Source organism: Colossoma macropomum, unplaced genomic scaffold, assembly GCF_904425465.1.
Source record: "Colossoma macropomum unplaced genomic scaffold, Colossoma_macropomum, whole genome shotgun sequence".
In the NCBI taxonomy this organism is placed as follows: Eukaryota; Metazoa; Chordata; class Actinopteri; order Characiformes; family Serrasalmidae; genus Colossoma; species Colossoma macropomum.
Window position 1 is genome coordinate 13,082,028 of NW_023494784.1, and position 25,859 is coordinate 13,107,886.

At 39.1% G+C, this 25,859-nt stretch overlaps 1 protein-coding gene across 3 annotated transcripts in view; it reads right to left on the bottom strand.

The window, feature by feature from the left end:
- Positions 1–249: 249 nt before the first annotated feature.
- Positions 250–25,859, bottom strand: part of nab1b (NGFI-A binding protein 1b (EGR1 binding protein 1)) — a 35,564-nt gene continuing 9,954 nt past the window's right edge. The window contains exons 5-9 of one of the 3 annotated variants that reach the window (XM_036596265.1): positions 23,833–23,884; positions 16,201–16,320; positions 12,673–12,841; positions 5,621–5,761; positions 250–3,751 (exon numbers count right to left, since the gene is read on the bottom strand). In XM_036596265.1, coding sequence (XP_036452158.1) covers positions 3,663–3,751; positions 5,621–5,761; positions 12,673–12,841; positions 16,201–16,320; positions 23,833–23,884 — 571 coding nt within the window. In that variant the 3' untranslated portion in view covers positions 250–3,662. Of the gene's footprint in view, positions 3,752–5,620; positions 5,762–12,672; positions 12,842–16,200; positions 16,324–23,832; positions 23,885–25,859 lie in introns of all 3 variants that reach the window. The other 2 variants (XM_036595523.1, XM_036597026.1) reach the window with 2 other exon arrangements.

Here is a 25,859-nt window from a genome sequence, read left to right on the forward strand (position 1 = left end):
AATAAAAATAGAAAAAAAATGAGACAGTGATAACATATGGACTATATGGACTGGGAAGTGGACAGTACATTTTAAATCTTACAGCAAAGTTTCCATACAACACTAAACTTCAATATTATATATTTCTAAAAAGTGAGTTTTTCCTTGATATGGGCCCTTTAAAGCATATGTGGGTGCAATAACATCAGTATAAAAGGCAGATAACTTGTCACAATGAGGTTTAAGTCAGCAGTAAAAGCAGCACCACAGTCAGATCTCAAAAAATAGAGTTTAATGTTCGTGTGCTGTATAACAAATTAAATATATTAGTGTTTACAAAACAAGAGGTGCGTGACTACTGCATATCCTAACGGTGCATTCTTTACTCAGACAACAGTGATGGGAACAAAGCACAACGTTTCACCCCACAGTCCGAAAATGCATCGTTCAGTTCTACATAGCACGGACAAAGACGAGTGAGCTCGTTGTCATAAAGGACGAGAAAGAAGCATGGGACAAAAGTAGGAGTCTAGATATGTTCTGACATATAGGTCATCAGTAGCTGCATGTCGGTGTCAGTGATATCTAATCAGATCAAGCTGCTTTCTTTTGTTTTTTTCATTTCCACAAAGGTACTGATACGTCTCAATCTTTCTGAGAAATCTGACAGACCGACATGCGCCTCGATATCCAGGTTTGCCACTTTCCAATAAACATAACCAAACACACGCACGCACACAAACCCACAAATAAGAATCCAAAACACGCTACCACTGCTGGGGAAATCAGGCGCAGCCAGCTGAAGAGCCTACACTGGGCCTGTGCGCGCACTGGTTAAAAATGCTGATTCGGGACCAGCGAACTGCTGATACTCGTGAAACTAATCCCGAACCAGCACTCTCAACCACTGGAATGTTTTCAAAACTAAGGCAAAAACACCTGAATAACATTAACATGCAGGTAAATTATTACACAATCATTAAAACTTTAATAATTTACCATTCTGAACCTTTCGCATCGTCCTTCGACATATCAGGCGCCCCCACACACTCAAAGAAACTATAAAATGGCACTTAAATTAACAGGTTTGCATACTTAAGTCTTCAGGTTTCTGAAAGTAATCCTACAAAAATAAAGAGTACAGACAAACTTCTCCATTTTGCCCTTCAAAACAAAACAAAACAAAACAAAAAAACAAAACACTGAAGTGTGGGAGAGAGACTTGAGGATGGGTCGGTTATTCTCACATAGAGGTATTCATCAACAACAACACCAATACGGTTCATACGGCAGCTCTTCGACCGCACTGTTACACACACACACGCACAACTGTGGGAAACCCGATTGTTCGCTCCTACTGCACGTCACACGAAATCCGGAAACTACAGAATGAATGGTACTAACGGCCGAGCTCGGCCGCTTCACACAGTACGACCTCTATTTAACATAAAAAAGGAGAAAGAAAAAAATGGTCTCACCAAAAAAACACACAGGAAATGTCGATTAAAAGGATGCAAATTCTAAAAACGCGTTTAGAATAAAACACTAGTGCATATCAGTTCCATAAACGTTTGTACATCAGCTGAATCTAAGACTATTTCTACACTACTGAACGGAGGGTACAAATACAGTACTGTACAGTGAACAGCCCAGGGACGGCGACAACTAGACACGTTTCACTGGTTTTAGGAACAACAGCTATTCGGTATTGCTCTACTACTAAATACTCGGTATTACATATTACAATAGATCATGTATGATAAATGGTTGCCATGGTGCTGTGATGCTGCCCTGAAGTTTCAGTCCTAAGAAAACGTCGTACCTCCATTTTTTCCCTTACGTCATTTTTTACACTTTGCAACTACACTCAAATAATGGAGCCACAAAGGGTTCTTTGAGAGATGCCATAGAAGAACTATTTTTGGTTCCCTAATGAAGCAAAGACACAGTGTCATTGATGCAAAGCAAAGCCCAGAGGTGATCTCAAAATGAGATCAAAAGTCTGGGGGCAACTTGTTAAACTTCTGGTGCTGGATGACCCCTCTAAAGCCTGCCACCAAATTCTTCTAGTCCATCCGCTTTTAACGTCTGGAGTACAGTCAACACAAGCTAGCTAGCAAGATGCTATTGTTGACTATTGGAGCTGTTTTTCCCTTGCAAGACGTTTATTTTACTGCATGTAATTTGTATTTATACATGTACTTAATTGGTGTTTCTTAGTGGACCTTTCAGCCATGCTAACTTACATTCCATCCTCCCCCTAATTTGAGCTGAAGTGTCATCAAGTGTTGGACTGGTTTACAAACTCCAGACTTAGTTTGTTCACACCCTAAAAAGTGTATGCTCCTACCCACATTTAGCCCCAAATTTCTCATAGTAGCCCCAGGACGTTATTCCTTCTTGGTCACATTTGGCCCCATGAGACTATGCAAAGCACTGCTATTGTGAAGCAGCAGAAGCTATTTGACTGCCCCCTTGTGGAGAATGTATAGCCTGCTAAACGTGAGTGAGTGAGTGAAGGTATTTTCACAATTTAATGTAAAAGTTCTATCCCAAATTGGGTTCTTCCTAGAACCTTTACATTATGTGGAGGCCTTTTAACTTTTAAAAGGTTCGTCACTTCACAATACTGATGTTTAGGGAACTAAAGTGGTTCTTCTATGACATCGCACAAGGAACCCTTTCTGTCACCTTTTTTATAAGTGTATAAACACCTTGTTTTGAGATGACTGTTGGTCAAAAAATCTTCCTCCCAGAAACGTTTTACAGAAAGAGAGGTTCTGTTTTGGGTGTGGCCAATAAAATCACAGTTAGTACTTATTTAGTACTATTTATGCTTATCAAACTATTCACATAACTAATTACGATCTTCATACGTGAAGCTTGTTATTAGAGGTTTCTCTTAAGTAGTTCTGTGAATATCACTCCCAGGTAAGTAGTCAATAAGCTGAATTATGATACTTGTGCTTATTCTCAATGAAATAACCTTACATTACAATCTAGCACAGACAAATGAAGCTGAATGTGTGGACTGAGGTTTTCACTATGTTCGTAAAACTAACAACATCTACTTTAAGCATTGTACTCGCCCTCTGTGGGTCATCTCAACCATAGCACCGTAGAAAGACTATTAAAACCAGGTTCGTTTGAAATCCACCAAAAAAGCTCAAACGTCTTCAAACTGAGCTTGAACCATCGAGACAATGACGGTGTCACTTTCTGTTTCAGTGGAACAGTACTCGACATGCATTCATATATATATACACACAACACAAACTGTATTTAAATAACATCATCTCAACATTTTCCATGTATGAACAAATGTATGTACAACAAGCGGACATTATGGTCCACGCCCATTAAAGAGAGAGAGAAAACAAGTGAGAGAATAAAGAGGGAGGGAGAGAGAGAGAGAGAGAGAGAGAGAGAGAGAGAGAGAGACAGAAAGAAAGAGAGAGCAGTTTGCGTGTACAGTCAGTGACAACACAGATTCTGTGAGTCTATCCAGGGATGAAAATAAGGGCTCTAGGTGCTTTGGCAAAACAAAAAACTTGGAACTAAAAAAGAAACTCTATTTTGAGGCAACATTGGTTATTAAGGCTCTACTGTAGTTGTGCTCCTTTAGTATTCACTGACAGACAAGAGTTCATTATGGAATCAGTAGGAAGGGGTTTTCCGGTCTGCTATCTGGAATCCTCAGGCTCCGATTTGATGGTTTTCTTTTCCGAAAGGTTGAGGGCGCGTGGAGTCGTGTCCGCTCCGCTGCCGTTTTCTGGAAAGAGACAATGAGATAAAACATCACGACTTCAACTAACTAAATATAAAAGATATTTAGACTGAGTGGAGAAACAGACATGTGTGTCTGTATATTGTCTTCATTTGAGACTTAGAGACAGATTTTCTGAAAATACGAATCGTTATAATAAAATAAAGAGTTTAAAAATATTCAAAGTCTTAAAGAAATAGCTACCAGCTGAGATCAAACGACTAGATGAGACTACATCCCAAACTTAGACAAGTTTACTTCTTTATTTGTGTAGCTGATTTAGCTAACAAGTGATGGAAGTTTATATGGTACCAATTAGCATTTTGATAACTGCGTGCCTGAATCATCGCACAGTTGTCTTAAACTGTGTCAAGTTATTAGTGAATGTCAAACTGACTTGTTTATGTGGTTTCCGATACTGTGTGACAAACAGTTATGTATAAAAACTGGTAAAACTACAGATTAGATTCAGCCTTCAGAGTATATGCTAATACTGTTTTAGCAATGTGACGTACTTTTGCTGAGTTCTGAGAGATCGGAAAACTGTGTTTTTTATTGTTTAGTGTGTTTTTAATTTTAATTTGCCAGACTTTCACTTTAAGAACATCTTACATAGTACATTTTCTGATCATATTCGCTTACGTCAAGTATAAAATAAAGAAACTAGAGATGAGATGTAATAAACTGATTCAGTGTCCAGCCCAAATTATCTAATGACTAAAAAGGTTTGTACGTTGGGATGTAGTGGATGGTAAACACCCCCACTCCTCACTGCACTAGGTTTACACTGAGCTTTAGTTTCTAACCTTTTAACAAAAAGATATTATTAGAGATGCATGACGATATCAAAATCACATTGGTGTCAGCCATAGATACAGGGATGTGCAAATGTCTGAAGATCCCCAGTCAAATTATGTTTATTGATTTTCTACATGATTACGCAAAGAACATACTTTAAACTTTGAACTTAAATATGCAATTTCTTCCAATTTAGTGCCGAATTTCTATATATTTGATGAGTTTAACAAAATTTTTTTTTGCTTTAAAATTTAAATGATGACCACATTTAAATGATGTTTACATTTATCTCAAACTGATATGAGTTTTTTTCTAGAAAAGCAGAACCTTTAGGTCCCAAGTGTCAAACACAAAGCCCGTGGACCAAGTCACAATCCTATCCAGCCTGCAAAATGATTAAAACTTTCTATTAATATTAGCCCTTTTCACCATGAACTGCACTACAATCCCCAGCATGCACTTCAACGTAATGTGCACTCTGACCCCCCTCCCTCAATCACAATCTAGGGGACAGCAGTTACACCACAAAACGAAAAGATACGTAGTGTCTCGTTCAAGCATATAGGCAGGTTTAAAGACATTTACAGAGGTTCAAGTACCCAATGCCTTTTTTGCTGTATGAACGATGGCCTGTTCAGATCATAGCAAGATGTTGATTAAAAATGAAACAAAAACACAGCTGGGTTTTTAATATGGCCCTTTAGGTGGCTGCGTTTGACACCCCTGCTTTAGGTGATGCTGTTTTACTGAAATGCTAAAATGTGTGCATTATATTCATTTTACTGCACTTGTAAGCATCTACAGAAATAAATGCTACATTTCTCTGTAATTAAAATGTAGTCAGCTCAGAGATCCCATATCGGTGCATTCCTAATTATAACTTTACATCATGCAAATATTCAAGGGGGTGTATTATAGAAAGTACTGGCATAAGCAATACAGCAAGCCAAAGTGCAGTGCAGTTCACAGTGAATAATAACACTATAGTGACTGAAAGACTCTACTGCTCTGTAGTTATGTGACTGGTTGACCAGTGAAGTTTATGTTTGCATTATCTTTGCACACCATCACACAAACCTGTTGCGGCCGCTGCTTTGCTCTCAGCGCTGGCCTGGTGGTGTCTCTTCAGCTCGTTGGCCAGCTGCTTGCCCAGCGGCGTCTCCCCCTCGGACACCCCCGGCCTCTGGCCCGTCACCCGCAGATTCAGTGGCTTCTCACCTACACACACGCAGACACACAGACACTATTTTAAAACCTCATAATAAAGTTTCCCCACCCCAGCTGCACTGCACGGTATTATTATTAGCATGCCCTCCATTTCTGCTAAAGACATCAACAAAGTACAGCTAAATCACAAACAATACGCCTACCAAAAAAAAAAAAAGAGCTCCGAGCACAAAACCCTCGCTCACAGACGCTACTGATCTCAATATGATCTGAACTGAGCGCAGCCTTTCCTGCTATTAGAGTCAGCCAACGCAGTCGGAGTAATGGCCTGAGGACGCAGCCTGCAGATGCCCACAGTAACACGAGCGCACATCACACACTCGCACACCGTTTACACACACGCAGCATTAACCTGAGCGCACAGCCGCGCTGTGACTAACAGCCTTCAGCTCACATTCAGCTCACAAAACATCCTTAATTACCCACAGCACTGATTCAGCTCCACCTGCACCGACTCAAACAAGGCCAAACACTGCCTCAGTAACTGATCTCTGTCTCTCTCTCTCTCTGTCTCTCTCCAGTCTCTCTCTCTCTCTGTCTCTGTCTCTCCACTCTCACTTTCTCTCTCTCTCTCTATCTCGCTCCACTCTCTCTCTCCCTCTCTCTGTGTCTCTCTGTCTCTCTCTCTTCACTCTCACTTTCTCTCTCTTTCTGTCTCTCTCTCTCTGTCTCTCCACTCTCTCTCCTCCTTCACTCTCTCTCTGTCTCTTTCTCCACTCTCTACTACTTCACTCTCTCTCTCTCTCCTGCTTCACTCTCTGTCTGTCTTCTTTCACTCTTTTTCACTCTCTCCACTCTCTACAACTTCTCCCTCTCCATTCTCTCTCCTACATCTCTCTCTCCACTCTTTACTACTTCTCTTTCTCTCCCCCTTTTCTCTTTCTCTCTCCCTCTCGTTCTCTCTTATTTTCTTTTTCTCTCGCTTCCCTCAGTTTCCTCTTTTTTGCTTCCCCTTCTTTTTCTCTCTTCTTTCCCTTCCTTAACTTTTCTCACTCCCTCCTATCTTTTTTTCACTTTCTCTGTCTTCCTTCATCCTCTTGCTCCCTCTCTCTCCCTCCCTTCACTCTCTCATCCTTTACTCTTTTTCTCTCTCCTCCCTCTCTTCCTTTCTCTATCTTTCCCTCTCTCTTTCCCTCCTGTTTTTTGTTTCTCATTGTTCTCTCTTCCTCTCACTCCATATTTCTCTCTTCTATCACTTTTTCTTATTCTCCTCTTTCTCTCACACACTCTCCCTTTTGCTTCCCCGTCTTTCACTCTCTCTTCTTTCTTTATCTTTATCACTTTCTCTCTTCCCTCACTTTCTCCAACGCTCTCTCCTCTTTCACTCTCTCCTCCCTCACAATTCTCTCTCTCCCTCGTCTCTTCTTCGCTGTTTTTCTCTCTATTCCCACACTTTCTCACAGTTATTCATTCTCTTCCTTCATTCTCTCCTTATTTTCTCTCACTCTCTTCTTTTTTCTCTCTTTCCTCTCTCTCTCACCCTTTGTCTGCCCACTCTCCTCTTTCTCACTCATTCTCACCCCAACCCCTCTTTCTCTCTCCATCTTCCGTCCTCTCCCTTTCTCTCACTCCCTCCCCCGTCTCTCTCTCTCTCTCCCTCTCTCTGCAGATCCCGTACGCCCACTCAGAGTGCACGCTGGGATGTGAAGAGATTCAGGCAGCTCGTGTAGCAGAGTTCATGAAGGAGGTATTCAGTGGAATGGGGAGGGAGACGGCTCTGCTCACACAGCGGGAAACTCCCCAGACACGCGGCATAAATAACGCAACACACAGCTTCATTCATCTTCAATGCTCTCAAACTCTGACCACACACATTTCCTTTCTGCGTTTCAAACACTAAAGGCGAATGCACATGAGACTGTGATACAGTAGGAGTGTAATGATATGCTCAGCTCACGATTCCATCACATTCTCAGCTACGGATGCACCGAAATTTCAAGCACCAAAAATATTTGGCTGAAAACAGTTAAAAATAGCACTGAAAGGTTAAAAAACTATTAAGTAATTATTAATTATTAAATCATTAAAAAAACAACGACAAACAATAAAATAGGCCTACAGTGAATTGTCAAATTCGAACACTTTCTACAGCTAAAGTTGCTCATCAGCTTCTTATTCGTTTTTCTGTGAGCACCAGAATGTAACTGCCACACTGTTTAAGATGGAACGGAAAATTCAAAAAAGAAGTTGGTGAAAACAAAGCAAACTTCAGCCTTGTTCTCTTTCCTGTGCCGGTCTTCACAGACAGGTTCAAACAGTTTGAGCGGCAGCAGATCAACACTGAAAATTTTGAGTGAAAATGTTTGCTGTGGAACTATTTCACTGTTTCTATGAGGGATATTAGACAAGAGATTTGTAATCACTGTTCACGCTGAATATCAAGAGCAGATACAACACCCAGAAACATGACAATCCACTTGTACGCTAACATCATCTGTTGCTACAGTTTATAACATGATGAAAAAATTCACAAACAGCAGTGTCAAAACATAAAAAGTAACAAAAAATAATGGGATTCATTGCCTTGGATGAATAACCACTCTGTTGTCGAGAATATAGGATTTCGTGGAACATACCAGGCCTATATACTGTAATCATTTTTACAATACTGTAATAAAGTTTATTTTATGTAAACTGCTTTATTTTTAATCAGCTTTTTTCAGTTTCGGTTTTCGGCACAGTGTGTCCTGAGTTTCGGTTTTGGCCAAGAATTTTCATTTCAGTGCATCACTGTTCTCAATAATGGGTTCACAATTTAATATTCCAAAGAAAAAAATGATCTTCTAATAATAGTACCGAGACTAGAACATGCTGGTGTTAAATTGATAGCTACCACTGGTGTTCAAACAATTCATTAAATGCTATTTTTCCACTGCACAAAGTCACACTAGAAACCCGAAACTGTGTTTTTCTACTATACATCGGCCCAGTACTGAAGGTCTGGGTTTATGGTTTTTAGTATCTCGTCAAGATTTTTATTAACAGGACCGTACTTACAGCTGAAGCCAATAACAATTTAGTGAGTTGTTTACTCTTCCAGGTGAAGACAGAGTCATGAAGCACTTTCACACAATCAGTAAGTGCACAAGAATGTAAACTACACTGGTATGTTGATGTGTTGACTTCGATTGCTATTTTTAGGCTCATGACTTGACAAAAATGTTTGCTAAGGTTACATAAACTAGTCAGGAAGCTAACACTATTAGCATTTATGCTAGCCACACTTTTGGCACTTTTGCTAGCCACACAACTATATGAGCTTTGCCTAATGCTACACGATTCTGTGTAATTCTGGAGCATTTTTGTGTGTTGTGAGCCGAACAGGGTTGAACATCACTTCATATCAGCCAGTAAGTAAAGCTAACAAGCAAGCAGAACAGCTAATTAGCCAAATTAGAGACATTAGAGTGGCATAAAATGACAAAAAAAAAAACAATTAAATAATTATTCTCAGTTAGAACATTTCCAGCTCAAGCTTAGACCAGTTCTTGCTGTCAAATGTGAAGTGGAAAAGCGTCAATGTGTGTCCAGTTTTTGCATCATGATGTACAGTATCACAATGTGTTGTTGCACCTTTACAGTATACACTTATAGACTTCTCCCTCACTGCTTCCAATAGGAAGACAAACTCATTACTTCTCCAATCAAAGCGCCTTGTTTTTCTTCTTTTTTCTCACTAAAGCTATTTTCATTTCACAATTTTGGGTAATATTAACACAGAGAAAAACACTTTCACCGCTAAATGCGTCTCAGTTTTCACATGCTGTAATTACAGATGAGTGTAAGTGAGTTCCACCCAATCTGAGGAGAGACAGTGAGGCATTACCAGAATTTAGCAATGGAACAAACGCTCACTTCTTCACACAGACCCACCCACCCCTCTGACCCAACTCCCACTGTCCCACCTCCGCACACAGCTGCCAGATGAGCCCCTGAAATGAAAGACCTGCTGAGAATTGAAAAAGAGAGACAGGGAGAGAGAGAGGGGAAGAGAGAGAGAGAGAGAGAGACAGATAGACATACAGAGAGAGTCTGAGAGAGCAGGTGATGCAAGCTACGGAGGCATCCGCGCAACAACAACCCCTTAACACATCACCAGCTCTGCTAAATCATCTGGGTGGTCAGTCAAGGTTGACACAGTCTGTCACCATCACCGTTCTCACAGTAAAAATAGCTGTTTCCTCTTCCTCACAATCTGCTCCTTCATACCAGCTGACCCTCACTTTCGGTTACCCCATTTTAACCGTTTTCTTAAAGTTATTCACATATATTGACACCTGACTCTCCTTTTTATGTCCTTGGGGCATTTTATAGGAAGCGAAAAAAAAGAAAAAAACCTGCTCAGAATGGTTTCTGTATGACTGGCTGAAAACAGTAAAACACAACAATGTTGCAGAAAAGTGTTCATCCACAGACTTCCAGAAGATATTTAATACAAATGTTAGGAATGTCCTGATCAGGTTTGATTCACCAGCTCATTCAATATTGAATAGTACTTTGAATATTGAGTAGTATTTTCTTAGATAATGCATCCACACAGTGCACAATTCAAGTGCTTTAAAGGTAATCATTGTAAGATATCACTGCTGTCGGAAAACAAGGCCTTGATCTCCAAAACTAATTCTACAGAAAGAAAAAACTTTCTTAGCTTGTAATGGAAATTAGTGTAACAAGAAATTTCTATTAATCCGTTCATCATGAAATTTGGACACAAATGGTAACTGGAGATTTCAAATTATGTGAAAAAAGTGAAAAACGTTACAATGGAGACACAAAGTGTGAAGTGAAGACATGCTAGACTGCCTAATTGTTTAAGGTTATTCGTTTATGTGCCCAGGAAATCACTTTGTGTTTACAGTGTAAACAGCCAACTTGGGTTCAACACTGGAGAGGCAAAAAAAAAATTAATTTGGGGAGAGGACGCTGAAGTGAGAGCAAAAATCATGGGATATATACGTAAATTGATAATTATTTATTATTTAATTTAAATCCTACCTAGCAACATGGAATGTGTTGCTTTTCATTTTGACCTTTGTGTTAACAGGTCAGGGCTTTCACACAGGCTGCGTGAGCGGAGCGGCAGAGCCTCCCAGAGCGTCACTGAAGCGCAATGTATTTACAGAGTAGAGAGCCTTTAAGACTGATATACGTAAATGAGCTCTTTTCTGACTAGCTGTCCTGTAATGTGCCTGAACCATGAATCTGCCAACCCTATGTGACAGTGAAAGAGCCTACGCAGGAAAACGCAGTTTTTCTGGTTGCCACAGCTTAAAACCTCTACTGTTAAAATCAGTTTCACTATAGCAGCTATTTTCAGCCTGCTCTGTGCAGCTTCACTAACAAGGCTTTCCTCAAGCTTTGAGCTGTTCTTTAGTTTTGGGGGGCAAACAACCCAATGTCCCCCTTTAATTCGCACCTATGCTATGAACTGTATGAATGTTAACTAACAAAATAATAAGTTTAGAGTCTTGAATAAGCTGATGTCACCTTTTAGGTTGCTCTAACACGAGCAAAGTACTTGCTTTTTTGGCTTCGAACTTTTATACTTACCATTAAGTATGACCACACGCTTACATTAAATTCAACTCATTTTAAAGAGGTCCACACTACAGACCGTATACTGCTTATAAACTTCTGAAGAATTTTGCTGTGGATATTGTCTGTTTATTTCATTTCTATGACAGTGGTGTAAATAGAATACAATAGGGTAAAGTTTTTTTATAAGGCCTACATTCCACATTTTCTTGTATTTTATTTTTTTCCTCTGAGGTCCCTTTATGACCTTCATGTGATTTTGTGTACCAAAAATAGCCGTAATTAATTTTTACATTACTATTTTCTAAAGTTCTTTTTAACCCTTAGAATTTAACAGGCTGTTTTTGTGCCTTTAAGACTGATATATGTAAATGAGCTCTGTTCTGACTGGCTGCCTTGTAATGTGCCTGATTCAAAAAGCAGTCTGGGCTGAAACATGCCTTATAACTTTAGCATAAATGGGCGGAGCTAAACTGTACTCGGCTGAATAGATGGATCTACATAAATGTGCTGGTGTGACATCACAAAAAAACAGTGAATTCAAAATGGGCTTATTTTTCATATATGGACTGTATTGAGAGTGAACAGTACGTTGTGAAACTTTAAAAAGGTTTATGTACTGCTTTAAACTACTTTCTTTCCTAAAGAGTGAAGAAAAGGTAGTTTTTCATGATACTGACCCTTTAAGGGCCAAAATTTTGGTTTGTTTAATAAATAGTAACCCTTTAAGTGTACTTAAGGCGAGTTCTGCCATTTAATGTACTCTTCTCCTTTTATGAATATGATTTCTCAATATTGTTGGTACAATTATTATGTAAAGAATGTGCTCTAAAAAGCTGTAAACATATTAATTTGTGTCACAAATTACCTTTTTGAGCATGAAAACAAATAATATGAAAATACTTTACTCTTCAGTCTCCTTTTGGTTGTTTCTCTAATGAAACATATTAGTAATGAGCCCTTAATATCCGCATTCTCGCTCAGAAGCTATCACAGTCCATCCAACAATAAAGACATGGAGCTTCTTTTATACAGTGATAGGCAACACAGTACCACACAGAAAGCTCCAATCACATATGCGGATCCACTATGACCAACATGGACATGCATGCGCTTACAAAAAAAACATTTAAGAGGAAGTCTATGAATGTATCCTTTTTGGTACAGGTTTGATAGGATTATAATATAGCTCAATTGGCTCAATTACCCATTTTTCACATAAAATCAGGACATCCCTAATTATCATCCCTAATTATGCCTCTCTGGAGCATGTGTGTATATATATATATATATATATGTATATATAAATATATATATATATATTTATTTATAAGACTCCAGTCATGCTCTTCCTCTGTCTCACTCACCGTGCTGCTCGCTGGCCTTATCACTGGACACTCCATTGGTGCTCTGTCTGTCCGCACTGTGTTTAAAGGCTCCGGGTGGCACTCTCCACTCCAGAGCCTGCAGTCTGTCCTGAGCTGCAGCATCGTGCAAGATCTCCATCTGCTTAGCCAACAGACGCTCCAACTGAACCTGTGATACACACATAGGGAGTCAGAAATATGATACTGTATTTTGGCACAGTAAAATTAAAGTATGAATGATGTAGATGTGAACAGTGCATCTCCATACGCTGAGCAGCAATTATCACCCTTAAAAAACATGTTTTCAGAGATCTTAGATAAAAGCAGTGGCTAAATATAGAACTAGTGTTGCACTGATACTGATACAGTATCATTACTTGGCACTTAAACTTGCACCACGTAATATGTCAGAGTTGTTGGGTCAGATTTTGCTGGGGGTTTTCGGACCACGTCATGCATCTTTACGTATTAACGTCATTAATGTTGTCATCTATTTTTGTGTGTAGGAATACAAAAGATATTCAAATACATACAGTGTGACACACAGACCAGTGAACAAACATTTTAACAACAATTTTCACTTCCTAATTCAAAATTATGAATCACTCTTCCTTCCTGATAACACGTTCATGTTGATGTTGCCCCTGATAAGCTGAATAACCACAACTTTTCAGCAATAAAGTCATTTACGATCTCAGTAGGTAAACAACCCTTTTCAGCACTGATATCTGCCCCATATTTAGCTGCTGAACAGCACAGTAGACTGATTTCTAGATCCAGTTCCACCTTCCAGCTCAAACCAGACTTTCACACATATGTCATATTGTTTTAACATGTGTCATGATATTTTGCACAGAAGGTAATGAAACTAAGTCTATTCCAGTCATGATGATCAGCTGAGAAAAGCCTGGAATTATATTCAGTATTTGTTTTACTTTATATACAATAACAACTTACAAACTATAGATTTAAATCTTATAAACCAAACATCAAAGATATCTTTAGATCTCTTTAGATTTCTTCAATATTTCAAGGATTCTTTGTTACTATATACTGTAAATTCACAATATATTTGTCCAATTATCTACTTTGATATTTGATCTACACTTTTCAAATATGAGACACCTACATACAGCTTTCTCAGTCATTAAGGAATCACCTACAGCTCTGTTCATCATTCCGAACACATCCTGAACATTTCTTTAAAGCTCACGAGTGTCCTATTAATGATTTGAAACCTATGGAATTGAACAGAACCAATAAACTGAATATATTTTATACATTTATTAAAAAACGGATTGGATTTATACTGGTAAAAACACTGATTCCACACTATTGAACAGCGATTCCAAACTTTTAAATGAAAGTGTACATAAACAGATCCATTCTTCTCTTCAGTGAACAGTAAAGCACACATATTCACCCAGGATGATTAGCTAATGTATTTCAGACAGCACTGTTGGGACTGCAGAATGATCTTAATGAGTGATGTTAGAAAAAACAACACCAGAACAAATGAAGGGATACTCTTCACTGATCATGAGCACAAAACCACTGAGATGTTGTTAGAGAATTCCCTGAGTTGCTTTTAATCAGCTCAAAGGCACTGATATCTAGTTCATCTGTCTTTGGCATCAAGACTGGTGGGATTCTGGTAACACCTTCTCCCCATGTCGGCAATCTCTGAGCTATCTTTGACCCCACACTCTCCTCTGACATTCACATCAATTCTGTAGTTAAGACAGCATCTTTCCATCTCTGTAATATTGCTTGTCTCTGGCCATACAGATGTAGAAACACTTGTGCATGCATTAGTGACATCGCAGGTAAACTACTGTAATGTTCTCCTATCTGGCCTCCCTGTAAAAGCCCTTAATAGGTTACAGTATGTAAAAAAATGCTGCTGCTAGGATCTTCACCTACTCTAAGAACACTGACCTTATCACCCTAATCCTTCAGAGTCTTCACAGGTTGCCTATTACACTCCGTGTTCAGTACAAGGTTCTACTTATTACATATAAAGCTCTGCAGTTTGGCTCCTCAATATCTGGTTGAGCTTCTTCATCTATATGTCCTATATGTCCTTGTTCATCTATATGTCCTATCATGTCCAATTTAGGCCTTCTTCATGTTACAAGGTTTACAATGACCTCTATGGGTGGTCGATCATTTAGTGTAGTAGCTCCCAAGTTATGCCGTACTCTCCCCAAGTCTATTTGAGATGCCACCCCTCTGTCTTCATTTAAATCCTTGTTAAAGACTTGTTTTCACTGTGTTATCATTGTTCCGTGTATACTTGAACGTTATACCTGTATGGTCCTTTTGTTGCTTATTGTTTAATGTGTTGTTCTTTGATTATAAAGCGTCCTTGAGCAAGGGGAAGTGTGCTATATAAATGAAACTGATGAGTGACGATGATGAATGAGAAGTCCAGCGACATCCCAAAGCAAGATCTTTGGGAAACTGTTTATAGTCTTTCACACTGCAGATTGGCTAAATGGGTATTGGAAGTGATGCTGCCTTTGATTTGTTGTCTGTTCATAAATATGGACTGAAAAGAACAGCATGTAATTTGAACAAAAGCAGTTTACAAGTGATTGGTAAGTATTTAATAAATAATAAGATTTAAGATGAATTATTGACAATTAAGCATGGAGTTTACTGAAGGCATAACATCTAAAAGTACCTTATGAAATGTCTATGGGGGGGGACTTGCCTCTTGTAGACCACATTATGGATTTGTATAGTGTCAGTGTCCAGTTCACTTGCATTGTTGGAACCTTACACTGAGCTGGGTATCAAAATTCAATACTTTCATGGTACCATCTGGATTTCTTCAATACTTTCAAGAACTGAAAGAAATTCTATATCACACAGTACCCAATACCTTAGTCATATGTCATATCAACCTCCCTTGAGCCAATAAGTATGCTAGCTCCAAAACCTAGACTGCTTACTGGCTGTCTAAATTACATTCTGTATGCATGTTATTAACTTTGTCACTTCTTAATTAGCCTGTAACCTGCTGTGCTCTATAAATATACTTCCAACACTCCACACTAATTTCTGGTTTAAGCCACTCCTAATTTGATTTGACTATTTGGATGCAAACCCGCAGACGTCTGCAAAGAACTACTCCAAGAATAACGATCTGATGTCACCTTCTGAAAGAATACTTTGCCAAAAAGCAGATTACATTCTTGGAATTCTCTGTTGAAAATAAATGCCACTTTATTCGACATTTTGTTTCTTAACACAATTAATTTAATACATTTTAAGTATCTGAACAAATGTCCAGATACTTTGTGGGGCCACTGTATATAGAAAATGTCAAAGTGCCAGTATTTGTGTCAGTACTGCACATTTTTTAACGACATCCAGCCCTAGTCACAGGGTCCAGCCTAACGACCCTAAGAGCACACGAAACTCAGCTGTGCCTGTATGACTCATGTGTGCTAGACAGGCGTCAGCAAGTTGCCCATAAGCATCACCCTCCCACCCACTCGCCCCACACACAGTGTCAGTCACCTGGATGTTTCGGGAAACTGTCTCGTCTCCTTTGGATCTAGCCTGGGCCAGCTGCTCTCTGAGCGTCTCCTGTCGCATGTGGATGGCCTGCAGCGCCTCCTGCAGGTCAAAAAAGCCTTCCTGCTGGACAAGAGCGGGCACAACAGAAAACACCACCTCAGTACATTCATTCGCCGTAACACGTCTCAGTGTTGGAGGGCAAAGGTGCTGCAAAGTTTGGTGTTTGCCTGATTTAGTGGAATGAAAAATCGTGTTTGCAGCCTAAAACAGGGATCCATTATGATATTTAATATCAGTATCAGCAGATACTTCGTTTAAAAAACGGCACTGGGTGGATGATTATGACTCATCGATCTTTCAAAGCAATGTTTGATGACATTCATTGTTCTACGGAAGAACTGAAGGCTTATGGCACTTTTGGCTACCATGCAAAAATATCTGCGTTTTTTTTACTGCATTTTACTGTATTTGTAACTCGATGCAATTAAATTTGAGATTTCTTCGTAATGCTAATCTAGACAGATGAAGTCCCAATTTCTACTTTATAAATGTTCATGAATATGTACATGAAAATACTGGGAATCTGCATTAGCCCATTATTCCTATATCAGTGCGTACCTTGTATAAACTTGTTTGCACTGGAGCTACAAAACTAACATAGCTAACACGTAAAACTTGCTTTAACTGCATCCTAAAATCATAAAACACTTGCCTCAAACTGTGTCAAGCTGTTAGGTCAAATTGACTTTCTTGTGCAGTTTCTGATACTGTATGACGCTGTTAGACCTTCTGATGCTATGACTGTTTATAGCTATGCTAACTTTTTATAGATAGCAGTGTGTCATACAGTTTTAGAAGCAAGTCTATTTAAGGTCACCTAACAACTTAACTCTGTTTGAGGTAAGAGTGTGATGATGTAGACATGCAGTTTACACACTGTTAATAGGCGACACTTGTTAGACGCATTAGCCTCGTAGCTCCAATGCAAAACTAAAGAAGCAGACATGTTTTGGCTGATTGACTACAGTTGGGGTGTAACACAGCTATCTGCTATTGTCCTTCACAAGTTTTTTACGGTAGGACTAATGCTAAACTCCACAAAGCCTCAACCTTCCGGCACCCAGGTTTGGCACAGCATCTTTAAAGGTTCAATATAAATTAATCCACGGTGTTAATCCATTATAAGTATTCTGTGGACGCAACAGTCAATGACAGGAACGTTAGTGCTGGAGGTCTCGCAGGCATTTGACATTTTACTAAATCCCGCACAATGCCATGAGTCAGTTAATCATGGGGTGAAAAGCTGTTAATTCTTCAGCCATGAAAAGGTCACCTCAAATCTAATAAACGGCTTCTTAGCCAGAGAATCTCCAGAGGATGAGCCTCACAAATGAGAGGTGCTGAAGGTGTGATGGTAAATGGCGACCCGACAGGCCGAGGAGTTTTGTATGACACATTTTATTACTCATTCTTAATGACTCTGAAGCTGAGATTGAACTTGTCTAATGTTGACACTCGGGTGTGCTGGGTTACCATGGCTGCTGATCGTTAACGACGCCCTCTGAGCATGGGACGTGTGTGTGTGTGTGTGTTTGTGTGGTATAAAGGGGTTGGGTTACTTTTCTTAATCACTTAACCTCTCACAGAACCTAGCTCACATTCATAACTACACAACTTACATATTAGCTTCACAATGAATCACCAGCAGTCATATGCGAAAGTTTGAACACCCTGCTCAAATTGTTTTGTTGATTTTCTAAGTGAAAATAAGTGAACACCTTATCTCATTTATCTGCAAATTTTAGTGCACAATTTCTATTTTATTTAGTTTAACATACTGGAAAAAATCAAACATAACATATAACATGCCATAACTTCTGCACAGGCCACTTTTTGTTTTATTATATTATATTTATTAAATTCAGCAAGTAACATGTATTCTTATTGTGCATTACCATGTCCACTATAAATATTTTACACACCTATTTACAGATAAAGCTCTTGCATCTGGATGGCAATAAAATTACTATTCTAAGAGGTTGTGTCTTCTACAAACCCAGATATTTGCATCACATGTGGTCATATGACCACGGAAAACTACAGTAATCATTTATACATGTAGCTGCCATTTAAATGCCATTTTAATCAGCTTGCAAGATCTCGTTTTTTTGATAGACTTTGCTAGTTATTTTCTTCCTCTTCCTGATGATTTAACACTTTAGTAAGGATGGAGATGAAACTCTACCACCGGAAGCAAGTGCATAGTTGACTCCTCCAAAGCATCCATGGATTCATGCTTTGGGAACTATTTAATATGGATGCTCATGCTAAGACAAAATATGGCAGTGGTCAAAAATCAAGGTAACATCTGCCTGAAAATCTTGGAGATAAAGTTATCAGACAAAGAGTAGGTAATTTGTCACGCTACTTTCCTATTGGAGGAGGGAGAAAAGACTGACTTGGCTGGTCTGGACAATAAAATCACAGAATAGCATAACAGTAAAAGAGGGAATTACCTCAGGATGCCATGTCAATTTAACCCCATCTGAATAAGGCTTAGGTCACTAAAAAGACTTCTCAGAGGTGGGCAATATGACCATATTTGATCGTTATCATGATAAACGAGTTTCTTCTCTGAGCATATCATGGATATCATTCATACTTAAAATAGAGCATAATTAACATTAATGCTTAATGGGATTTGGTGCAATATAGGATGCAAAATGTTGTATAAAAGCAGTTCAGATGTGGCACTACTAGTGCATAGTGTATGTGTGCCAAAATATGATAAGAATTATGTATTGTAAAAATGTCTTTAAGTATCATGATATGATAGTTTTGCCATGTCACCCACCCCTATTTATTAGTAACGTAGCTCCGGTGCAGAACTACAGAAGCAAACCTCAGACACTAAACATGCCTTGGCTGATCATATAAATGTGCTGTAAGAGGAAACTTGGATGAATTAGATTTTTCTGTAAACCATTTCTTCAAGATTAATAACTGAACAGTACGTCTGCAGTTTAGTCTAAAAAAATCTCAGGCTTATTACATACTAAGGCTTATTATTCAGTAATTACAGGGAGTTCAGTACAAACTGGCTGAGCTATTCTTTGGTTATAGAAGTGTGTAATAAAAGAGCCCACCGTTGTGACCTGTCCTTTTAAGGGGTTAATGGGTTAACTCATAACTGCATCTTCTGACGCAGATTTGCCACTGTTCATGCGGCAACGATGAGGTCATTTAGCCACACCTCAGCAACACAACTCTGGTTTTTCCACAGCGTTAAAAAAAGGTGTTTCTAAACATCTAAACAACCCGACTGAGATGCTGCTAAATATCACGTGACTGCAAATGCAGGGCGTGGTGGATACTGAAGTTCTGTTGGGCTTTGATAGTGTTACGATAGACTCATCACAAGAGGTTTGAGACCTGACATGTGTTATCACGCCTAAGAACTGAGGCTTTCAGCAGCTGTGACACTTATACTGGTGTTCCGATAAAACCCCCAGCTCCTGAAGAAGACTCTCACTTGTTCATGTGCCAAGTTCTTAAAGCTCTTTTCCAAGTTTGGTCCCTTTGATCTCTCACACAGCTTTTAAAGTAGTTTTTAAAGGAGTACTTTAGTATAAAGCTTTTGTTCATGTGATGAAACATGTAACCCATCACATCATCTTTAAACAAAACCCAGCGAATTACAATACATATGAAAACAGTAATGCATATTAAAGGGGAACTTCAACCAAAAGGAATCTGTCTGATCAGATGCCAGCGTGCCGACCAAGAGGATTACATATACTAGCATTTTCAAGCGCTTGATTTCATTTTGAATCAGCTTTTCAGAACATGAAAAGCGGTGACACAATGCTTGCTTTCATATTTTAAAAAATAGACAGACAAATTATATATTTAGTGCTGAAAATGGTGCTTTTCTAACAGCTGTGTCATGCATTACTGTCATAACAGCATTACTGAATCAGTGGTAGCACTTAGTGCTACAGTAAGACTACCTATACAAAAGACTTGTAGATATAAAAGTAGATCATTGATGATTATTAATTACATCATCAACACTTTAAAATGATAAATAAGCAGGTATAACACGTAAAAAGGGCACTAGTGACCTGTTGCTTGCCAAATAGTGAGCCTACATTCATCTACTCTGTTAAAGGTCAGATTTTGCTGGTTGCTTATCTCACGTTGTTAGTGTTATACCTGTCAGCTTTATCAGATATTTGTTAATAAGTTACTACCATTTAACCACAACAGGATATACTATTAGTCAGAAATGATCATTTGGCCTACATTAACATACTGTCTCTGTCAGGAAAAAAACCCTGTGTGTCTATTTTTGTTGTTGTTTTTATTTGTTTACAGAATTTGAAAATGCCAGTATGCCTTATGATTCGTCACAAATTCATGATGAATCGACTCATAGAAATGTTCCAAAATGACTTGGAAATAAATATTTTTCTATTTTCTTCCATTCAAAGTTAAGAATGTCTGCAAAGTTACCACTTTGGCAAGATTTGTCCCAACAGTGATGATACGCTACCTATTATACATATAGATGTTTGTTGTGAGTTTGTATTAAATACATATATCTCACTAAATAGTCATGTGTTTTACACTTTACAGTAAAGCCCCCAATGTGGTGGTTACAGGTGTTAGTACCTGTGTTACAGTATAGAAGAATGTGGGCTCACTATTTGGCAAGCAACAAGTCACTGCATTGCCCTTTATTTATGTTTTAACTACTTGTTAATTTTTACAGTGCGTTTAAACTTAATAAACATGAAAGAAAACTCAATTTAAAGCATTCATAAGCGTTTTGTAAAGGTTGTCTTATTGTAAGGTGGTACTAATAATTTGCCATTTGTCAGTGTATGTTTTTACGCATAAAAAACAAAGCATTATTTTTTTACATAATTTTAAAAAACTGCATATCAAGCACTTGGAAATACTATTTCTGACCTAATCAATAACCATAAAAACAGATTTTAAACCATTCATAAAGGCTGTCTGATTGTAAAGTGGTACCAATTTTGATTACTATTATTACAAAAGCAGCTCTACAGAATTACATCTGCGCTACAGAAGCATTACAGAACTTTATTTTACTCAACTTCTGGTAACTTCCATAGGTTGGGTTTCAGGGTCAGTACATTGCTTCTCATATCACAAACAGGGTTTCCCCCCCTTCTCCTGCGTGACAAAACAGATACCCCTCACCTACCTAACAAAGGTGTGTAAGTGCGTCTGTGTGCTTGCGTGTGGTGCCTGCATGTACAGTCAGGTTCAACCCAGTTTTTTTTCTACGTCGTGCTATCTGCGCAAATGCATGGGCGTGGGTGATTCCAAGTGCGCCTACGTAATGATGTCACATCTACCTCAAGACTGAAGGGTAGGCGCGCGACTGAGCTCATTTGGACCTTGCCTGTGTATGCGTGTGGGCGAGTGGCTTATTCTCACTGGTGTGGCTGGGCGGGTAGTGTGGGTAGCGCCGAGGCCAGACAGGGACAGGAGGGGGAGGGCTGTTCATTTGAGACACAACACCATCAACTGTAAAAACACTGCAAAGAAGCTCTGATGGAAAATCCACACCAATCTTCTGTGGTGCAAAAATTACTGCAGCGCAAAAATTACAAAAGGCTGTCGCACATTTCGCCACTTAATTCTGCGCTTCTTAATTGTGTAATGTGCAATTATTCTGCCCCGTCGTACTTTTTTTTGTGCGGCGTCATGAGAGGATACAGTAAACCCCGGGTTATGAAAGTGAGTAACCATGCAAATTAGGGGAAAACGGTGACTCCTGAACTGCACTAAACACTATTCAAAGGCTGGAAAGACTCTTTGGCCCAAAAATTCTAAGACTGCCACTGATGACTGACAGATAGCAGAGTGTATGCAATCAAATTTGTGCTCCAAAAGATGCATTAACCCCTTTAACTCTTATGGGACCTGTAAATGGACCCATACTTTAAATCCTCATGCTCATAGCTATATAACTTACAAATTAGTTTCATAGTAGTTACTGTATCATTCATAATTGGTACTGAATAGTATGTTTTAAAGAGGAATTCCAATAATGTTCGGCAAATTTCCTGCATAATTAAATAGTTTACATGTAAACAAAATCGCTCAGAGTGGTTTGATGTGAAATGGTGCATTGTACAGAAATTTGCTTGCACTTTCTTTACAGTGGGACCAAATGTCTAAAGTGTTTAGTGCCTCTAAAAGCGCCTCCACAGAAAGCTTTTACATAAAATGGTTATGAATATGCTGCCTGATGCCTGAGGCAAAATAGTCCCCAGTAATAGTTTTTACCACTATTTTATCATTCTCAGCTTGAATATAAGACATGTAGGTTCACTGGTGGTCCTGGATAGTGAATAAAACGGCTGTATTTGCACTGTGGACATCACAATGCATGATTCCTATCATTATGACTATTTACATCTCAACAATTGAACTAGGCTGAAATTTTTGGAAAGTTTGTGAAATTCCCAGATGAACTGAAATGAACTGAACAATACGCCTGCAGTTTAAGGGGTTAAATGCATTAGCACAGTGCTTTAGCCTGCTAAAGATCATTGCAGTGCCTTGTTTTTAACCCTTTAAACAGTAAGGAACCACACTTCTTTTCTCTCCTTACCCCACTACCATTATGATTCACTTTTGGGCATGCTATCGTGCCAGCATAACATATTACTCTAAGAAGACGGACCTTATTATGGGAAATTCTCTCAAAAAAACATTGACTTTCCCGGCTTGTCATGTGCCAGCATCGAATGCACCAGTTTGGAAATGAGGCGAAAGGCAAAGCGGCCTGTCCGGACGCCCAACCCAAGCCTACACGGTTGTAGAGGGGAATGATGGAAGTTTCTAGAAGATCTGAAGCTCGGATAACGGCCAAACGTGTCATCCGGGAGCAATGAATGGACAGCTGCCACGAGCACAAAGGCCTGTTCAGCACACGGCGGCAGATACAGAGCAACGGAACAGATAACGCACTCAAACACACGCTGCCTTATCCAGGAGGACACATGGGCTGGGTGAGCAGGGCTTTAAGGTGTGATTGGAGGAATGTAAAACTTTCCCACTCTCCGCTCCACACTTCTAAAGCTTAACCTTTTCTCCACATCATGACACGCAATCCTAAGGGAACCACCCCACAATCCTTGCGAACACCACCCACGCTGACAGGCAGCTATGCAAACAAAAGCCACATTGCCCCACCCAATGTCAATCCTGCCTCCTACGACAAGCTCCCTGCCTTCTGGTGTGAGGGGTTAGCAGCGTGGGGGGGTTGCACTGTACCTCACTGCACATTAGCAACCGACTGACTAACGTAATGCTGCGTAAACCTCGTCTGGATTCGAGCGGCCTTCGCTGGATGTTCATTATTTAGATGATGGCAGAGAAAGTACTTCTAAATACAGTTTATTCCAGCTCTTGAATCAACGATTTCATTCTCAGAAATAGAGCAACTCAAGTGTCTGATTCATTCTGAGGGATGACTGGGGTTTCCAGTGAAGTTCCTCAGTCCAAGATCACCAGTCTTACTGCAAGACTTCTCACAGATGTAAACCCAGATCTGGCGCATGACAAAGACGAGGCAGCTTAACTCACCTCCGTTTTAATCCTCTTTGGAGAAGGTTCGTCTCTGTCTCCACACCGGGATCTGAGAGAAAAGACAAAAATTGATCAAAATCTGTTTAAAAATAGCTCATTTGAATGCAACTCAACACCAAAATGAACTCCTAGACCCTTAGGCTTATTATGAAAATCATACGAAAATTATGTACTTATGAGAGGAATTGGAATGTGGACCCATATACAGGTTCCCGAGAGTTAAACGAGTTAAAAATGCACTCTGGACGGATGTTGGACCCAGATAATCCGCTCTTCGACTGCTCAGGCTCTGTGCTAGTGAAGAAGGCATGTGTGATTGTTGACATTGCTCACAATAGAAGGATTTAGATCGGATGCGACCTGACTCATTAAAAAAATGCTTTCAGGAATGTCATATTCAAATACTTCCACATGCATGATTTGGTTTAGGTCATAAGGCTACGCGCCTCCCAGAGCGCAATTAGCCGTCAAGCGTCTCTGACGCAATTTGAAAGGTGTGAGCGAACATCTGAAACCTGAGGACAAAAATTATGCAACACCGAAGTGGAATTTTCCGTCCTCCGGTATGCCAGCTGTGCAGTGCAGGAAGCACCTGGACATGGCTTTCTCAGATTAAGCCTGAATATCTGAGATCTAACAAAGTGCATTCAATACACTACCCACACACCAAAGCACACAAGCATGTAAGCAGAGGGCCTTTAAATACCCTGCTCTTCTAACAGCTTAGCATTAGCTGTTTCACAGACTACTATTTGAGCCTGAACACCAGGACTGATTAGAGCATGTTGAGGGTCGAAATTCAAGTCTAAGTCTAGACAAAGGTTTTTCTTTTTTATTTCTTTTTTGTTTTTTACCCAAATTTGTTCCCAACTGTAATCACTGCTGATTCCACCCGCTAGCTGTCTCCCCTGTCACACATTGCTACCAAGCCGGGAGTGTGAAGGCTAGCACATGCTTCCCCTGAGACTAGAGCTGCACTGATATTGAATTTCTGGGCCAAATACAATAACTACAAACCGATAATTTACATTATTACTTTATGCAGACGCTCTTATCTAAAGTGATTCACAACAGTACGTGAATAGATGCAATGATACCTATAAATAAAGAACATGGAAAAAGCAATTAACTGACTACAACCACTAACAATGTTCAAAATCATCATTACCTGACCTGATGTGCCCAATACGAGGCTACATATATATTGTCGCTGTCCAAAGAATAACAAGCATCTCCAAAATGGTATTTTTACAGGAGAGGGCAAAAATGTTATGTGCTTTTAATGTAAGTTAATGTAAGTTAATTCCAAGCAGTTTCGGTGCTGTTGGAACAAAACCTAGTTATCTCCATTTTTGTCGTTTTTTAGTTTTTAACATAATTTGAAAGTATCTTTTGCCCTTTACACTGTGCATAAATTTCATGAAGAATGGACCAAAAGAAATGGTCCAAAATGACTTGGAAAAACATGTGGTTCCATTGACTTACAGTGAAAGTAAAGTATGTTTATTTCTTCTCCTGTAAAGTTACCATTTTTGGAGATACGAAGTTCCAACAACTAATATATATATATATATATATATATATATATATATATATATATATATATATATTATATATATGAATAAGATTTGTGTTAGTATATCAACATTATTCCACTGGTGGTAAAAGTCGCAATGGAACATGAATCTGGCTTTCTATTTACTAACATAACTAAATTAACTATGAGAACACACTGCTAAACAAAGATTAAAAACACATACTGTACTTTTCTCCATGTCATCGTTTCTATCTAGGTCAGCTGAAATCCTGTCACCTGTCACTGTGTCTGAAATAGCCTACTTTAACTGTTAGATCTGAGCAGCCTTGAATGTCTCTGCTTTGTCTGATCACTCACCATAGAAAGGGGTCTATAAACGTGCAACACTATTTCAAAGCTGAAATATGTTGATTAAGAACTAATCCAACCAACTAAAATGTCATTTCTGACCAAAGCAGGTTTTCTGTCTGAATTCAAATGATGTTCT